Raw genomic sequence first — 19,043 nt, 5'->3', positions numbered from 1 at the left:
TAAAAAAAACATCTTAATTTCCCCGCAAAGTCGATTATTTTAATATGAACGATCTTGGCTACAGACGGGTGGTCTTTAATGTGCTCATGATTAAAAATATCCACAATAAAATCACTTTGAAAATGCTTAAATTTGTTTCGAATTTCACCTAAAAAAAATTCTTTGAAAACACCTTTTGGGTCACCTTGGTATCTAATTTCTCCAATTCCTTTGGAAATCATAATCTACGATAGAGTTTGACCTGGAAATTTAGTTTCATTTCAGATAAAAATAATAATCGCCCTCACAACAAATTTGCCATTTTTTTTTGGAATTTCATTGTTGCCAACAAGCTCTTATCTGTTCGCGAGTATCGAAAAGAAACCGCAATTTCGACAACTGAAGCTTTATACTAAAACAAAGAAATATTATTCTCTCCCTAGTAGGTTCCTAGGTGTCAAATCCACGCCAGAACTAAAGATTTCCGCCAATTAGGAATTTAGTCCCGAAACTGTCAGTCAGGGAATGATAGCGGCGAAATGATTATTCAATTTTTACAACGATCACTTTGATTTTTTCATCTACTTCTTATTGCATCCGGTTAAACGGAATGTTTTGGACTTTAGTATTGATAGCACAACGCTAGAAATAATCAACGGCGCATATGATGAATTTAAAGCTTTTAGGATATGTTTCATAGTTGTCTTTTGATTGGCTAATGGCGCTATTCATTGTATTTAAATATTGATTTACAACGTAAAACAAACCGCAGAGAGTTCGTAAATTAACCAGAGTGCCTCTAGAACCCGTACCACAATCGAGTTACGTTTCCTGTGCAGGCAAACACGATACAGAGGTGTTATTTAATCGTTGGGACGTTTGGGGTCACTACCGTGATAAACGCCCATTTCTTACAGCATCGAAAAGGTGCATCAACCAGACCTGTTTTGGATAAAATGCAAATGCATTTAAAATTACAAGAAGACTTCGATGAACAGGTGGCCAGGGAAGTGTAATGAATGAAACCTCTGTGTTTTGAATTGCCTCAACCAAGCCACACGTTTCGCCTGTCGTAAATTTTGATTGGCAAAATGCTTTTTAGTACGTGAAAACCTTGGCATAACGAGTGATTATCTCAACAACACTACAAAGTTTCGATGCTTCTTCAAGAAGGGATGGTAATTCGGTCGAAAACCGAATCCAACTTCGAAGACTCGCTGCCTGCGCGCGGCGTAGCGAAGGATCGGGTTATTATCAATGTAGGAGGGTATCGCCATGAGACGTACTTAAGCACACTTAAAGTTGTACCGGATTCGCGGCTGGCTTGGATAGCTGAAAATGCTTCAAAGCAAGCTGAGTATGACCCCGAGAACAACGAGTATTTCTTTGACCGACATCCAGGGGTATTCGTCAGTATTATCAATTACTATAGGACCGGCAAGCTGCACAGCCCGATCGATGTTTGCGGGCCGCTATTTGAAGAGGAGCTGGCTTTTTGGGGTATCGATGAGTTACAGATGGAACCTTGTTGTTGGAGTAATTACACGCAACATAGAGATGCACAAGCCACTCTTAAGGCCTTCGAAGGCTTGCAGAAAAGTGTCGAGGAATCCGAAAACGAAAACAGTCCATTCAAAGTTCGAAAGAAGGTTTCATCGCGAATGAAGTGGAAAAGCGAAATTTGGGCCATGTTGGAAGAACCATACTCTTCGAAATACGCGCAGGTAAGCGGATTTGATTTGAGGATATCCTATTGGCTTAAAAATGCAAATTATAACATAACATAAAATTTCGATATTGATCAAAGCAATTTTGCCCTGTGAGTATCTGAAAAAAATTACCCGCCAGTTTTCCCGTTTTTACCTGGCGATAGAAACGTCCGTTTCTAATTTACATGCAATGGATCGAATAGAAAGCTCTCGATATGAAGTGCGGAAGTAATGTGTATTTGCACGATTGTTTTGCTACACTTTAAGTGCATTTGTGTGATTTTGTGTGCAAGGTTTAAGTCATTTTAAACTTTCTTTTCTCTTTTGCAATTGTATGACGACCATGCTTCCGCGAAAAGGTTGTACATATGCAAATTACCGTAAGCCAGTTGACATTTTGACTAAAGGCTGTGTGTTTTGAAACTTCAATTGGAATAATTGTCTATTTGGGTCGATGTGCCTTCTGCTAACATCACAATTTTTTTGACAAACGTTTTAAACAGGGACTTGTCTATACGCAACTATCATCCTATCAAGAGCGTATCTGATTTTATCCACTTCTTGACCAAAAAAAAAAAATTTCTCGCGTAGATCCTGTTTGTTTTGTTGTATATTTGTTTTAAATTTCGCCTTCATTTACGATGTCGTCTATGGATTCTGTCCAATGCTTCAAACACGTTTTTTTTTCCTTTTAACTAAATATCAACAACTCAGCTTGCTGTTAAAAATTTGAACGCGAACAAGATTGTCTAGCAACAGAACTCAAGGCATTCTCCCATTAAAGACCATGGGAATAACACCGTCTATTTCAAGCTTATTAGATCTTCTACAAGATTGTCTCTTTAACTCATAAATATTTTAAGAGCTGCTCCTTCGTTTTTTATGCACTTTTTGTGTTGCGCGAAACTAATTTTGCCGCGTCTTTTGTTGGATGGAACTAAACTCACAAATCAGTGAAAATAATTATTCCTACCAGATACTAAAACTTGGCGATATGTGACCGAAAAGTTTTAATGCAATCTTTACTTACTCTATTGATTCGACAACGAAAAACCATAACAAAGCTTTCTAACGAAGGGCTGGGAAAAAACATCCCTGTAAAGTACTGAACGATAAAACATTTGAAATTTCAAGCGACAAAATAACACTTTCTTCGATTTAGACTTAACAACCCATTGAAGTACTTTACCGATTAAATACAAAATTCATTTTCCAATAAATCTAAAATTCAAATTATTTAGTTCTTTGAAGGCTAAGAGAATATTTTTTTTCCTCACGAAGAAAAGGGACTCATTTTTCGAACGGCTAAATTTGATATGTTTTTCTCGTGGTAGCTTGTTTTAAGAAAGATCCTTTATTTTAACTCAATATGACTTATACCGAAATGAAAAACAATACATTTTGCGTATTGGATTCGTTAATAAACACGTCTCGACAGTATGTTCATGATAACATAAAATACATTATAATTCTCGCCTCCAAGGCTAATATAACATTCTGAAATTGATAAAACTTGACTTAAATACTGTAGAACAGCTCCTGTTGATAAAATCGTTGAAAAGGTTCCATAGTAAATGTATTTTGTCTTTTTCAAGCTGTTTTAAACTGCTCCGACAGTGCGTGGGTACCTGCTGTAGGAATTTAGCATAATATTGTATGAGTAAATAGCTAAATTTGACTAACAAATTGAAAGGGGCGAAAAGGTGGCATGGCATATAAAAGTGATGAAGAGAATTAAAATTTCTTATCTTTTTATTTTTCAAAGTGTGTAGAATACATGAATTCAACAGCTTTACGGTTGTCTAGTCTGGAATCGATAATAACGCTGGGGTGTATTCTCTTAAATACTCTTCAAAGGTAAATAATGATCGGTTGAATGTTGACGAGAGTTTGATTGTCTCGTAGTAAGTCGATAAATTCGCGCCGATTTTGGTTCATCATTTTAATTATTATTTCCTAAGCCGACATTTCATTAAGCCTACAATTAAATTGCATCATGCGTGATGCACGGTGGGTTGCTTAAAGTTTATATAACCTTAAAAACATCTCAAGGATGAAAAATGTCCGTCGGACCAAAGTTCAATTGTTTTTTCTGTTGAAAGTAAGCTTTGTAAATATCGTCAGCAGGTTTTGGAAATAGTGCCCCAAAGAAACGAAGGAACCGGCGTCGAAACAAAAGTAAAATAACGGGCAGGATATTTTATGAGTGGGTTAGTACTTACGTTGGAAAAAATTGCAACGTTGGCGCGTTTGAAAAACACACATAATTCGTAACTGTTTTGCTATCAAATGTTCGATTGTCTGGTGAGTCGATAATTTCACGCCACATTTATTCAACCCTATTTACAGTCATTTCAATTGTTTTGAATTCAAAGGGCATGTTTTATTGAAATCCACTGCGAAGGTCGTTATCCCCAGACTGTTAGTTATTCAAGCCTTCTTACGATCTCCTCTCGATTATCGCAGAAAATTTAACAGGGAGTGCCATTATTGTCAATAATTCATGATCACCAGTCGAGAAAGGAATAAATTGGTGACATGAAAAAAAAACAGTCCTCTTCTTGGAAATGCATAATACTGACGCAGATACTAATTTTAGTTTATGCCTGCTCCACCATAAGGCCAAAAAGGAGTATTTTCCTTGAATAAAAATAAAAATTCTATATTCAGACGGACTAAAGGGATATTTTTAGCCTGTATGCTACATTTGGCGACGAAATATGTGGCTGGAAAAAGGCAAATGCAAATTTCTCGGTAACTCTGGTGGAGAAAAAAAGGGAGAAGAGAGGAATACGCTTGAAGGTATTCCTTTGATCGAAAAAATTGCCATTGGCGAAGACCATTCCAATTTAAATTCGCCATCGAAAAGACCCAGTTTTCTGCACAATTGTTGAGTGCCGTAGGCCTCCACTAAATTGTTTATAGTCCAGCTTGCATATTTTAGTAAACAGAGAGGACAAGTAATTTTAATCTAAAATAAAGGACACCTGTTTGTATACGTTTTTTTTGAAAAGGTCATAATTTTTTAGTTGTGACTACGGCTCAAACTTTATGAAGAAAGTGACTTTAAGGTAAAATCAAATACAGTATCTATTCAGTCTCATTTGCATTTTGAGAAATTAAACGACACTTTTTAAAAACATGTTTCAACAGTTCCTCTGTCATCTTCAGTTCTGATTTTACAAAGTACAAAGTTGAATTTAAAGTGTAAAACAAAATGCTCCTTGGAAAAAACAAACAATAGTAACAGTAAATAATAACATAGCAGCGATGTCGGAGAAACCTCCCGGCATTTATCCACACGTGTGCGTGAGCACTTGGTCAGTGATAGGACCTCTCACATTTTCAGACATTTACAGAATTTTCCACAATGTCCCACTCTATGTTCTGATGAGTGTTTTAGCATCTTGCAACACGCTTTCACAACTTTCCAACTTAAAATCAAAGACACTATCCACATTCAATGGGAGCAACCTACTCTTAATTATCAACTTTATCATGTTAATTTAAAACTTTCCTCGCAATTACATATATTGTTCTGTCAGTATTGTTTTTTTTGTTCAATCAGCATTTTGTTATACTCTTTAAATACAACTATGTACTTAGTAAAATCAGAACTGAGTATGACAGAAGAACTGTCGAAACATGTTTTTACAAATTTTTTTTTTATTTTCTTAGATTTGATTTGTTGTAAAATATTGCATTGCTGTGGTCTGAAGCACGTTATTCGATAAAATAACTCAAAGCAGACCCACTGTGCTTCGAACACATTTTAAATGTCCAGCCTTGATATTTGAAGTTGGTCATTTTCGATCCGTTTTGATGCTCTTCATCTTTAGCCATCCAGCGATGGACTGGCATCCCATTGAGGGGGGGGGGGGGGGGGGGATAGCAATGCTCCTTAATTCATGTGACAGAAACCACGACAAACCCAGTTTGAATAGCGTCCTAATTCGTGTCCAGACTTCACATCTTTTACCCTGACTGACCTACTTTTTTTTTCTTTTTCTTTTTTTTGTTTTTAAACAATATGTTAAAAATTTAATCATTAATTGTACATTAAATTCTGCATAACATACTCCTTTGTCATACTTACGATTGACTAACATCAATAGCATCTTCCAGTGGTGTGTTTCAAACAACAACAACAACGACGACGACAATTCAGCACCAAAAACAGCAACAAAATCAACAAGTACAGTAGCAATGAAGATGACAATGCTGATAATGACGATGACGACAGTGACAGCGACAGAAAATCCTTAAAAGTAAACCTATTTGATTGGCTTCCTGCGTCCTACTTTGCATATTTGGAAAAGTTATCGATTACCTGACTTTCATTTCTCTTTCCAGATTTTTGCAATGGTGTCTTTGATCGTGATCATCTTGTCAGTAGCAACGTTTTGTATGGAATCTATAGAAAAGCTGAAACAAAATTACAAGGGCTTGTTTGAAGGCATGGAATACTTCTATCTCGTTTGGTTTTCAGCAGATTTACTGGCGAGACTGCTGACATGCCCTTCTCTGGTAACTTTCTTCAAAACGTTCATGACATGGGTTGACATTGCATCTGTAATACCACTTTACGTTAATTTGGCAATTGGTGACGAAGAAACAAGTGTGTCAGGCACCCTTAACTTTCTTTTCGTTCTCCGGTTGATCAGGATTTTCAGGTTATTCAGGTTTTTCCGGACCATGAGTGGTATGCAAGTGATCGGGCACACACTCAGGGCCAGCGCTAGGGAGCTGTTTCTCCTGATTCTTATCCTCTTGATCCCTATGGTTATTTTCTCCACGTTGGTTTTCTACGCAGAAAAGGTGAGAAACTGGGCACTGGTATTTGGTACGATTAAAGCTCCTGAGCAGTACATCTGTGTGGAACTCTATATAAGGTTTTTTAAAGGTAGATCTGGCTTGTTTAAACAACCCTTAGCCAACGCCATTGTTACCATAATCATTATCTAATCATGGCGCTTTGAAAATTGCTGGCCCTTACAGCACTTAGGACAGCACCTGTTACCTATGAACCTAGTATATAACTTGCTACATACTGGCTTGCAGTTCCCCTCTGGGGAACTGCAAGCCATTCTTTTCTCCTACACTCGTGACAAAATGATTAACTTCTTTATTAAGGTTGTGATTTTGTTTGCCTTGTGTTATGTAATTACAGAGTCATCAAGAAAGGGATTTTTACAGCATCCCAGAAGCCTTTTGGTGGGCTGTAATTACCATGACAACAGTGGGCTACGGTGATGTTCATCCCAAGTCTTTCCTTGGAAAGATTATTGGTACGGTTTGCGCATGCGTAGGAGTTCTAATCGTGGCACTTCCTGTCTCAGTGATTGGCAGTAATTTCACGTTGTTTTACTCTCACGCACAAGCTCAGTTGAAACTTCCGAAAAAGAAAAAAACACCGCTTTTACTCGGTGCTGCAGGCGCACTCGTATCCGAGTCCACTTTGTACAACAACGACGGAAACTCAAACATTTCCGAAGACGGGGAAAGTCCAACCCCTCGGGAAGAAGCCTTGGCTTTACCTCGAAAGAGTCTTCGGAATCCATCGATAACTCCTCGTTGTCGTTCGGTTCGACGAGAAACTGCATTACCACCCGCTGCATTACCAACATTAGAGTCGGACGCCTCAGAAATAGACCGTACTTCCAATGGGAAGAAGAGTATGGAGGAGTTGTTCTCATCACCCCCGACGGGTAGCGCACTAGATATCTCCAGCGGTCTCAAGGGGGCCAGTGACGTTATGCTAAATATAACAGCTCCTACGCACGTACACCGTCGCATGGCGATTTCTCCCGCACCGTCTCCTCCGGTAAGAAAAAACAGTCAGCGTAGGAGACGGCGGGGTGGAAGTAAGCGATTGGCCAATCGTGGCAACGGAGATGCATCATCCAACGAGAAGGATCGCGATAGTTATTACACCACTACGGACGGGGATAGCCCTGGGGAAAGTGAAAGCCACCTGCAATCTAAGCCGGAACATACCGAGCAGGACAGGAACAGCGTAGCACTAGGATCTTCAAACGAGTCAAACACCTCGGAGCACAAGAATGCCACTGCCAAAGTGGCTTTTCTTTCGGACAGTAAAACGGAAGATGACATGCGCGCGCGGAGTGACTCTAGCAATCATGCGAGGATAGCAGGAGTGACGTTTGACTCAAGTGAAGACTTCGTTGAGGAAAAAGGGGAACAGGACAGGAACATTACTAAAATAGACCCAGCCCCACCTTGGAAATCCACCGAAAGTTTGAGCAGTGACAGATCACATCACAACAAACAGCTTGTGGAACCTCGGCAGAGGTCTAAAACTGAACTGGTTTCCAGCGACACTCCGCCATGTAAGAGGAGGAATGCCATAGGTGGAAATCGTGGAATATCTGCATTGCCCATCTCACCACTTGTCAGATCCGAGGAGAGAATTCAAAAAACCCCACCACATGAATTTGTCGGGGACTCTAAAGCCAGGAAATACACCAGCAATGTAAGACATTCTCAGAGCAACGATAAAGATCCTCAGCAAGAATTGAAAAATTTGCCGCATTCTGCGCCATCTCAGGTTAAAAATGCAGTGGAATCTGAGAGTAGAGACGGTAGAAAAGACATCCTGAGGCCGAACATAAGAGGAAATAAACGAGATAGCATTCAGAATATGACTCGCGTCTGACCACAGTAAGAGCACATTTTAATACGATGTGCAAGAGGGGATGTGGGCTACGCAGAGCAGAAAACGGGGCTCTCGTGTTACTATCACTACATCCTTACTCCCCAGGCTTGAGGAAAAACCGTGAAAGCATAGCTTCCACAGTTCCCTCAGATCATAACGTTATTCACTTTTTTCCCACGAAGCACAGTAACGAGTTCAGGAACTTGATTGGTTCTTAGCGCAGCCCGACCTTACCGAACGGTCACGGTGACGTTTTCGTGAATTTTTGTCCATGCGTTCACTTGTTATCAGTTGAATATTATTTGGTTAGGCCAGGGGTAGGTGTGCAGTAATACTGACATTGATCCAGTCCAAAAATTCAATACTCTGAAGGTTAGAACTTGTTCCATTATGGTCATACCGCTCTAACCAGTAGTGTGTGAGTGTGTGCGTGTATGGAAAAAATTCAAAAAAGTGATTTCAGAGATAGAAAAAACGAATAAGGTGTTTGGCGGCCTAGGGTCTGTCTGTATGTTGCAACTACCAAAATGCAAATAACACAATTGAACTTTTTCAAAATCTTTGCCGAACTATCAAAAACCTAACTTGAGGGAACATTTTGTGGAGCTACTCACACTTTCATACAAATACTATTTGGGTTTTCTTGCTGCAGACGAACTGTCCATTGAAGTTCTTGAATAGGGGGCTTCTGTCTACAATGGGAATTATTTTGGTAACCTAAATCGAGTATTCGTTATAAACTCCCACTCGGTTAAAATCAAACCAAAATTGTATAAATTTTAAAATCATAATGAACCATTTTAGCACCAAGAATATAATTAATTCCAAAGAAGTATCATTTCAGGACTGAAAGACATTTTTAAAGGTGACCCTATTGTTTATAAAAAATTATGTATAAAATAATCATTTATTAAAGACAGGTCACTGTTGAAAATTTAAACATGCCTTCAAGGCAAAATTGAACTATTTGTTGTCAGTTTTCACTAAAGCTTCTTACAGAAAGAGCTAAATGGGTGGAATATATTGTGTTTGTATGTTGTTTGAAAACTCACCACCAAAAAAAGAGTAAGTTTAAATAAATTATTGTTTATTAGTATTTTTAGTCTATGGCATAATAAAATATTATTGACTGTGAATATATGAAAATCATTTATGCGAACTGTGGTTTAAGAAATTAATATGACAGTGATCTTCACAATTATTATGAACACTCCTTAAGCAGTAGTGAAAATAAGGCCTGTGTGGGATTTGAACCCATGAACCCACGAGGTCATGAACCCATGATCTCTGTGATAACAATGCGGTGCTCTAACAATTAAACTAACGAGCCAGTGAAGTGACGTAACAATGACTGTGATTATATGTAAATCACAAAGTTACATGAACTGCACTTTAAGAATTGAACATTAAAGTACTATTTGCAACAATGAGAACTACTTAAGCAGTAGTGAACATGAGGCCTACTGCTAAAGAAGTGTTCATTTCTGGAAAGATCGCTTTCATATTTCTTTAAAATGTTCTTAGAACTTATAGGCACTAATTATACCCTGACTGTCACCTGGACTCCTTTAGTGTCATAATCTCCAGTGGCAGCATCCAGATGCAGGGTACAGTTGCTCCAAAATCTTACAAAACAGACCTGTGGGTATGAAATGCCTCAAACCAAAATTCACCTAAAAAAAAAAACAAGATCAAATGATCATATGACAGCTCGACTTGAAGTATTCAAAATTTATGTAACTTGGAATATTTCTAATTGTGTAATGACACTGGTGTAAAAGACAAAAAAAAGGTTTCTTTTTAAGCAAAGTTTGGTCCCACCCATCAAAAATTCCTGGATCTGCCCCCTGCTAATCTTTCACACAACTTTTTCACTCCAGTGAGTGACCAGTATGTGAATTCTCCTTACAATATCAATACAGTGCCAAGCAGAGGGGTGATAAGAATGAAGAAAAATGTCAACTATGGGATATTCAATTTGATGGATTGAACACCACATTCCAGTGAACAAAGCACTAAGATATAAATATTACAATTTCAACACAGCAATCCGTTCCCACCACAGTGTGGACACACCACAGGAAAACCACCTGAATTAACCATGCCTTTACACCCTAACATCATTATGTATACTCTCAATACTGTTTTCTGTACATTTCCTAAGGTTCTCACAGGGAGAATTTGTTAAACAATCAAGAGCTTTTTCTTTAAGTGATCATTTCCTTTATTCTCTTAATCTTCATGAATGATTCAGCAGTATATCTAACTGTAAGGAGAAATTGCTTGGCTGATCAATCTTATGGTTTAAAAAGGTCAAGTGCTCTGCCCAGCAACATAATGACCCTACAAATATATCGGCTTAACCTTACATTAGACTTTAGAAAAGGGAGTCTTAACCCTTTAACTCCCAGATCTGATGGTCAATTCTCACCTCCAGCTATTACATATTTCCTTCTAAGTTAGTTACAAGAATTTGGTGTTAGATCAAGACAACAACTTCTATTTGATATTTTTGAGTATTCTCATTACCTGTTTGCTGAATAATGTATGGATTTTGCAGGGAGAAATTAGGTGTTGGTCGCTTCTGGGAGTTAAAGGGTTAAATATAGTGCATCAGTAGGTCTGAGTCCACACTTAGTTCTTCTCCCCAATATGATGTATAAACCATATTCTTGAGTTTGCAATGAGTCATAATGCTTGGATTAATATGATAGAGGGGTTGACATAACCAAGCCCTGAATGCCTGCATATCCTGTTTTAAATTCTCCCTTTAGTTCACAAGGAAATATAAGGGAATTTGAAGGAAGAAACTAATAAATTATCAGAGACCACTCTGAACTTTTTCTGGTAGATGTTTAAGGGAAACATTCCATTTAGGAAATGAAGCCTGAGCCCAGACAATTTATCTTAGAATGTGCATAATGTAGAGATCAGTCTTCTGTTTCAACCTTTTAAACCTTAACATCAGTATCCATATTCTCCATACTGTTCTCTATACATTTCCTGAAGAGCTGACAAGGAGAATATATTTCCAGATCAAGAGCTTTATAAGTTGGTGATCATTTCCTTGATTCTCATGACCTTAATGTTTGATTCAGGGGTGATATTGTAAGGAGAAACTAGAAGCTGATCACTTTTAGGGGTATAGGGTTAAGAGAAAGCTTACTGTTCCTTCTTAAGGCTTTTTTTCTGTAAGGGAAATGTTCCATTTAAGAAATGAAGCCTATGCTGTGACATCTGAGCTATCTTGGAATGTGCATAATGTAGAGATCTGCAGTCTTCTGTTTTAAAAACCTTTAATTTTTCTTTTTTGGATTTTTGTGAATGAATTCTTGACTTTCTGTATGAAAATTCTTGCTTTAAGCCTACAGAATTCATGGAACTACAAGAGGGCAGAAAAACTTACATAACAGTATTTTGAAGATGCATAAACAATAATTCATGCTACAGAATGCTGAAGTTTTAGTGTGGTACTCTGGGGTTTGCTTGATGACATGAATTTTCCACACTTAACTCTGCAGTTAACTGGTATTAGATGAGGTTGGGTTAGGATTGGGGAAAATTTACCACCAGATTGGAAAGGGAGCAACCCAAAGCTAGAAAACATATTAGTTTACTAAAGTGCAGGGACTCAGAGAAAGTTATGCTTTATGCATTACGACTGAGTGGTCAGAAGGACTCTGAGGTAATTAACAGTCAAACACCATTATAGTACTTAGGTTTTGCATTTATAGTCAGGGAAAGCAGAAAAACTAGCTAGGTACAAGATTATCATACAAAAGAATACCAATTGGAGCTCAAACAGGACTTCATTAAATACCAAATTTTATACTTTCAGCAGTGATCAATGGGTAATTTCTCCACACCATAATATTGACTAAATTGTCAAGAAAAGAGTTTGTGAGAATTTTAAGAACCAAATAAGTCAGTTAGGGGAATATTACTCGATTTAACACAAAACTCTCACAGTCAGGTGTCCATGGTGGACAGTAAGGAGAAAAAATGGAGACGTTGAAAGTGAAAGGCTTTAAAGTGAAGGGTTCAGCTTGAACAGGATCACTACAAGGCTTAATAAACACAAAAAAACCTGCTAAGTGTTACCCTAATGTTTGCTTGCTTTTCAGATTCCATGTGAATACTGTCATATTCGACTCTTTTTTTTACTCTAAAACTCCAAACCTTCACCAATCATACCTTTAGGTTGTAGATAACGACGCCTTGATTCTTAGGTAAAGTGTATCAAACAAGTTGGACTCAAAATTGTCGCATTTCCCTCTCAAGTTTGGGAAATGTTGTGACCTCTGCGACTGTTGCGAGGGAGAAAGACTGGGAACAAGGCGCTGGAGTATTAGAGAATAGGTACAATTTTTCTACTTTTCAGTCTACTGTCACTGGAATAAAAGATTACCGAGAAGTACCATTTGGTAAATATCATCACATCACTTTACAATTTCCTCACCATATCGACAGATCTTCAAAAGTCCAAACCACTAGCATAAATTCCAATAAGTTTATTTAGATGACATCTGCTCAGTAACGTAATTGCGATCATGAGGAACGTAGCCTCAAGAATATGATATGAATACAAATCTAATCTTCTTTATGTTTCATCTTTCTATCGTATCATTTTCATCCAGGATTAAACCACAGTCGTCTTCATTTTGAGAATATATGGGAAAACGAGCCCGCGTTTTCCATATAGAACAGCAGTGAAAAACTTCTTCACTGTTGAACATAGCCTTTGCTAGTCTTTGGCTAGACGAAAAAACTCAAGACTGCATCTGTTTCGTTATCTTTAGATACTAAATTGAAGTTGCATCGCGATAGGAAGTGTGGCTAGCGCTTAAATGAAATAGGAAGCAACGTTACGACGACGTACACGCCTAACAAGGGCAAGAGCTAAGTCATTAGAGGTAGGTTTTAATTAATACTCAGGGTGGTGACCAGGATTTTCAAAGAGCTGAGGGGATAGGAGTGATGCAAGGTCTCTCCCAGCATAACTGTCTGACTGTTATGTCGACAGCCATGCTGTGTTTCATTAAGAGCGACATTTGTCGGATGAGCACTGAATGATGCATAACGTGCAAATTCATGATTTACGCTTTCTCGTCTCCCTTTAAGTTACTAACTTCATAGTAAGTCATCCAAGGCAGCGGGGGACAGCGGCCCTCGAGGACCCCCCCTTCCCTAGCCACACCCTGAATATCCAGCCTTAGCTTCATAAGCTAACTTCATTGTGCCCGCTAAATATGCGTCGATAATGCAAATATTCTCATCCACATACCATTGTGGACGAATTTCAGTCGTCTTTCTATTCTATTTATTACTTTCCTTAGTTTTCTCTACTATTAAGCTATAAAACCGTTTGCAAAATCGTGCTCCGATGATTTACCAGTTCTGTGATTGCTATCATTTACAATCGCTGAGTTTGAGTTGATCTCTTCGCCAGGCATATCTCCTTTATCCAGTCGGGTAGTCTCACTGTCCACCTTAAACGAGGGTACGGAGTAAATCCGGGATGAGGATAAATTCGAGGGACTCTCCTTTTCCATACACGGGTTTTTGTAACTCCCCCGTGCATCCACCGGGGACACGCGAGCTTTGTTTCCGCGGGAACTCTGAGGACGCCCCTTCTCCTGCGGTGATCCCCGTGCATCCACCGAGGACACGCGAGCTTTGTTCCCGCGGGAACTCTGAGGATGCCCGTTCTCTTGTGGTGATTGCGCTTGTTGAGCTTTTAGTTCTATCCATGACCTTGAGAGAGAGCTATTGGATTTTTTACGGCGAGATGATTGGACACCAGGGTGCAGCTTTTTCTTTTTTGTCCCGCGACGTTCAGAAAGAACGGAAGAAGGCCTCGAATCCTCTTCGATAATTTCTTCGCTCTCATGCATCGAGTTAATGAGTGTGAAATTTCTAGGGAGCGCCGAAATACGGGGAAGTTCCTCACTAGCCTGAGGTGGCAAGGTTCCTCCTTTTTCTACCACATTGTCTAAGTCTCCGCTGCTTGTTGTTTCCCTTGCGGTGGGACATTCACTTTTCCCTGTTTCACTCTCGCTTTCATTCTCATTTTCCTCCTCATTGCATGTTTCAGCGTGATGAAGCTTATGCCTATCAAACCTCGTTGGCCCTATGTAGACATCACCATGCGCAAATAGAGTATTTCTAGAACGGCGGTGGTAGCGTCTGTATTTTGTGGCAGAGCCTGTCCTGGATGGTGTCTCAGTCACGACCTCTGGGACCTCGTGAACACCATTTGCACGTAGTGATGTTGAACTGGAAGGTGATTGCCCTTGTCTAGGATTAGCCCGCAGTTTGGCTTCACACATGATCAAGCGACGCTTTTTCTTTGGAAGACTCAGCCTTGCTTGCGCGTGAGAGTAATAAGTGGAAAAGTTATTGCCAATAACCGAAACAGGCAACGCCACAATAAGCACGCCAAGTATGGCACAGATTCCTCCAATGATTCGCCCAGGGATCGTGATCGGTACCATATCGCCGTAGCCTACTGTTGTCATGGTAATGATAGCCCACCAAAATGCCTGTGGGATGTTCTTAAAGTCCTTCTGTTTGGGTTGATGGGATTCGATTTCGAACAACACGCTTGAAAACACGACAACTGGAATGAGGAGAATTATCAGCAGTAGGATCAATTCTCTGAAACTCGCTTTGAGTGATTGCACTATAATCTGTAAACCGCTTGTGAAGGCGAACACTTTCAGTGCGCGAAATGTACGTATAAGTCTCACGGCTCGTAGAAATTTTAACATACTGGTACCAAAAATTATGTCTTCATAAAAAGGTAACAACGATATAAGATCGACCCACGTCATAATTTCTTTAAAGAAAGCCAACTTGTCTGGGCAAAATAACAACCTTGCGCCAAATTCCAAAGTGAACCAGGCACAAAAGGCGTACTCAAAGCCTCTAATGTAGACATTATTTTTATCCTGTACCACAGACAAGACGCACATGGATACCACAGACGCCAGAATCATAAACAAAGAGGTTAAAGCGAAGACCTGAAAAGCGAATAAAAGCTTTTAGAGAAGTCTTCCAAGACTGATTATTTCCAATGCTCTTTCAAATATCATTATATTTCCCCCCCTCCCTTCACTGGATATATCGAACATTTGGGTATTATCACTAAAGTTTTCACGAGGCTTAAGTAGGAAGCCTTTTGCAACAGCAGTTTTTAAGTGAACGGATTACGTGGGCGTTATTTTAACTCGTAGTCGACTTGCTTGTGAAAACTCGCGGCACCCGAAAAGGTCGTCGGCATTTTCCCACGCTTGTGGACTGATACATCTATGTAAGATACTTTCAATTATTGGCGCCTTTTTGTGATTATTTTAGCATTGATTTAAACTTGTGCCAGGCGAGCACTTTGTCAAAGCGGGAATGAGACGAATGCTTTTTCGCACACTGATCTAAATGAGCTTTTCGCGTACTGATCTAAAAGAGCAATGTCTGCCAACGACAAACTCTCATACTGCGGATTTTCTTTAGACGGCGGACAATCTGACTCCAAAGTAATCTTCGTTTGGACCGTGGTTACTTTGTTTGACATATATTCCAAAGCCAATTTAAATTGAATTTCTGGTTTGAAATTAAATTTTTGGTTTGAAAGAGAACAATTCTACAGACGCGACAATCGTGATTACAAAAGCTGGTTTTTATGGGACGAACTTTGCTGTGACTGGGCCAGAGATAAATCTGGATCTCATCTTGCGAGACGTCGTGTTAAAACCTTTATACAATGATTAGCAATAAAAGAAAAAGCTAGATTAGAAATAATCCGTTGATGTGTTTGTGCGAGATATCAGAAAAACATGGCATCTGCATAAATTGCGATTGTAAGCGCCAATATGCAATTTTCAGAAAATGGACAAATTAGCAGAAAGAAATTTTTATCACCAGTAAGAGTAACTAACATGAACTTCGGAGAAAACAAATCCTGAATGAGATACAAACACTGCCGAAGATTTGAATGTTGACAGGGATTTTCCTTCACCTGGCATAAAATAAGCTTGTTTTTTAAATTTGTCACCATTTCAAAAAAAGCGTGAAAGTAATATAAAGTTTATTTTGATACATTTTGCTGGTAATGCCTAGGCAATGATATTGCCTCCCTAATATTTTGAAGCGTCCTTGTCTTCCATTGGGTTTTAATAGAATCAAACTGAAACAAATGAGCACTGGTTGCTTCTAAATTCAAAGGGATTCCTTGGAATTAGTCTGTGTTAACTTAAGCGGTCCATAAATATTCAAAAGAAACTAATTTAACAACCAAGGTATCAGACGGATTTAAAAAAAGCCATAATATTTTAAGCGAGTGAGGTGTTCAAAATGGTGGCATTAAGCAGAACGGCCGTGGAATCAAAATCACCGTAAATTTACTGATTTCTTACTGAAGTTTGTGATGCTCTTCCATTGATTGGGTCTGTTTATGCATAAGCTTTTGCGTTGCCATAGATGAAAACAATGCTATTTTTGATAGCTGACGGCAAACAAATGCAAAATTCTCGATCGGAAATGGCCCAGCTGTCAAAAACCGAGAAGGTTCTTTCATTCGGCAAGACATAGTGATCTTGTTTAAGTCTCGCATTTCATTTCGGTCATAAATACCCCCAAAAAGTACATAAACTCTAGACCATTTTAACGTTTCGCGGCCAGATTATTTTTTTCCTGAGAAGTTTTTAAGCTTTAGAAATTTAAAATAGGAATGCAAGATTAATCTTATGTTCCTGCTGCTTTGTAGACCCGGGGGCAAAACTATAAAGTCGACATCAAAGCAAGCGCATTTAAAAGCCATATTCTTGCAAAACATCGCACTAATATTATTGTAATTGTAACATCAGAAGGGTATGTTTTCATTTTGAATCAACTAGACTTAAAGTCTAAAGCTCTGACTGAAAGGATACAAAACCAACTTTGAAAATGAGAAAATATGGTTGTTACCCTAGGCAAACCCGTCCAAATGTAAATAAAAAAATGAGATTTATGCGAAGTTCATTCGTCGATGTTAGCATTTGTTAATGTTGTGATTTTTAATTCGTTTTTCAACTTCAACTCAGCAGTTTGCTTTCACTCAATGTAAGCCACTGAATACTATATTTTGCGTTAATATCTCTGATGTTGTCTATGATTTGCTGTCTCCATTCATGCATTTGTATAAGCGCGAGCGTTTAAGCAAGGATAAGCCGCTGTTTACTCAGGAGGCAAAACCTACCAAGTAAATAATTCCTCGTGCACTGTTTAGCGAGCGCTGCGATAATTTATTTTGAAAACTTTCATTTCATTCCCCGATCAGGTTTCGTTGGATATATTTCAATTAGAAAAACGACAGTAAAGGAAGATCTTTCAATCTTGAGTCTTATAACGAAATAAATCATTTCATCAGAAAAGCAACAGATCAAGTCACATAAAAGAACTCATCTGTAAATCGTGATCTACAGAGTTTAAACCGGATGTACGCATCTATACAAAAAAAGTGATAACATATTTCTCAAATATGTTTAATACCTTAGCCTTGGTAGACGAATGAGCATCATCCAACACGGCCCAAACTTTAGGTCTGTATATTGTCCACCATGACAAAGAAGTGGCCTGACCGTATGTTGAATCGAATTCCGGTGAAAATTCGTCGTCGTCGTTCTCATCAGAATCCTCAAACTCAGGTCCTACAAAATCCTTCAAATTTTTCTCAGCGTCTCGGTGTTGCGTGTAATATGGCCAACAACACGCTTCCATCTCCCTCTCCTCGATTCCCCAGAACGCCAGCTCCTCTTGAAACAGCGGACCGCAGAAATCCCTCGGCGCATGGAGATGGCCTGTGCGGTAATAGTTCAAAATGATACCAAAGATTTTTGGATTTCGGTCGAAGAAAAATTCTTGTTTAGTATCACTGTTAAGGTAACTGCCTGCTAACCATGAAAGCCTCGTGTCGGGAATGGTTTGAAGTGTGCTGGCGTACGTCTCATGGCGTTTTCCACCAACGTTTATAATAATCTTGTCTGTGTCTGTATCCATAGTTTCAAAGAAAGATGCAGTGATGCTAAGCTGGGAGTCTCTGTTGCGCGCTTGTCCGTATTAAAAAAGTAATCGTTAAAACGGTGAACACGGCTTTGCATGTGTGGTTTTTCCCCCTTTGAACTTTTGCCACAGCGCTGTAAGAGATATTGCTGTACGTAGACAATTCCGCAACCGATGAAGGATATTATTATTTTTTTTTGCCCAGATCGTGATGGGCAGCTGCCTGTTGTCAATAGCAGGTGATATTCACGGAGAGAACTGCAAACGAAGAACGGCGTGGGTTAGCACATCAGGGTAATGTTACCTGCGCTGTTTGACTGCCCATACAATTCAGCTCTCTCCATGCGCACTGAAACTTTTATAAGTGCAGTTCACAGCGCTTAGCAATAGGCTCCCTTCTGTGTTATTGAAACATGCAGATAGTGTAATAATGAAGAGGCGCGGAAAACGCGATATTGACAAATCATTTCAAAAATGCGTCAGTGCCAAACAAGACCCTGTCATCATTTCTGTCACCTATGTAAACACAAGATAACAAAATGCAAATTTTTTGCGTACTTTGCTATAAATTTTGAAGTATTGAAAATGTGGGTCTTATCTTTATTCCTTGTGGTCTAGCTAAAGAAGATTTTCATTTTGTGGTT

The 19,043-nt window shown here is 38.9% G+C and overlaps 2 protein-coding genes across 3 annotated transcripts; one reads left to right on the top strand and one right to left on the bottom strand.

Annotated features, from left to right (window-relative positions):
* Window positions 1–793: 793 nt before the first annotated feature.
* LOC131783210 (potassium voltage-gated channel subfamily C member 1-like) lies at window positions 794–9,479 on the top strand. The gene is made up of 3 exons (XM_059099939.2): window positions 794–1,703; window positions 6,042–6,506; window positions 6,859–9,479. Exons 1-3 carry the CDS (start codon window positions 1,137–1,139, stop codon window positions 8,362–8,364), a joined length of 2,538 nt encoding a protein of 845 aa, XP_058955922.1. The 5' UTR covers window positions 794–1,136; the 3' UTR covers window positions 8,365–9,479.
* A 139-nt stretch (window positions 9,480–9,618) lies between these two features.
* On the bottom strand, window positions 9,619–18,782 carry LOC131783220 (potassium voltage-gated channel protein Shaw-like). Of its 2 annotated transcripts, XR_010715919.1 has the most exons (3): window positions 17,890–18,782; window positions 12,559–15,386; window positions 9,619–10,037 (listed from the first exon to the last, which is right to left on the bottom strand). XR_010715919.1 is itself a non-coding variant. In XM_059099948.2 (2 exons), exons 1-2 carry the CDS (start codon window positions 18,394–18,396, stop codon window positions 13,713–13,715), a joined length of 2,181 nt encoding a protein of 726 aa, XP_058955931.2. In that variant the 5' UTR covers window positions 18,397–18,782; the 3' UTR covers window positions 12,296–13,712. The 2 variants fall into 2 exon arrangements, 1 of the variants encoding a protein (XP_058955931.2); XM_059099948.2 differs by lacking the exon at window positions 9,619–10,037 and having other exon boundaries at window positions 12,296–15,386.
* Window positions 18,783–19,043: the final 261 nt, after the last annotated feature.

The sequence above is a fragment of the Pocillopora verrucosa genome, chromosome 12 (genome assembly GCF_036669915.1).
Source record: "Pocillopora verrucosa isolate sample1 chromosome 12, ASM3666991v2, whole genome shotgun sequence".
NCBI lineage: Eukaryota > Metazoa > Cnidaria > Anthozoa > Scleractinia > Pocilloporidae > Pocillopora > Pocillopora verrucosa.
The sequence above is the reverse complement of the archived record's forward strand: the minus strand, read 5'-3'. Positions and strand labels throughout refer to the sequence as shown.

Coding starts and splice junctions, on each gene's coding strand:
- LOC131783210 (XM_059099939.2), top strand. CDS start 1,137: ATGCTTCTTCAAGAAGGGATGGTAATTCGGTCGAAAACCGAATCCAAC. Junction 1,704..6,041: donor ACTCTTCGAAATACGCGCAG/GTAAGCGGATTT, acceptor TTCTCTTTCCAG/ATTTTTGCAATGGTGTCTTT. Junction 6,507..6,858: donor TGGTTTTCTACGCAGAAAAG/GTGAGAAACTGG, acceptor ATGTAATTACAG/AGTCATCAAGAAAGGGATTT.
- LOC131783220 (XM_059099948.2), bottom strand. CDS start 18,396: ATGGATACAGACACAGACAAGATTATTATAAACGTTGGTGGAAAACGC. Junction 15,387..17,889: donor ATTCGTCTACCAAGGCTAAG/GTATTAAACATA, acceptor TTCGCTTTTCAG/GTCTTCGCTTTAACCTCTTT.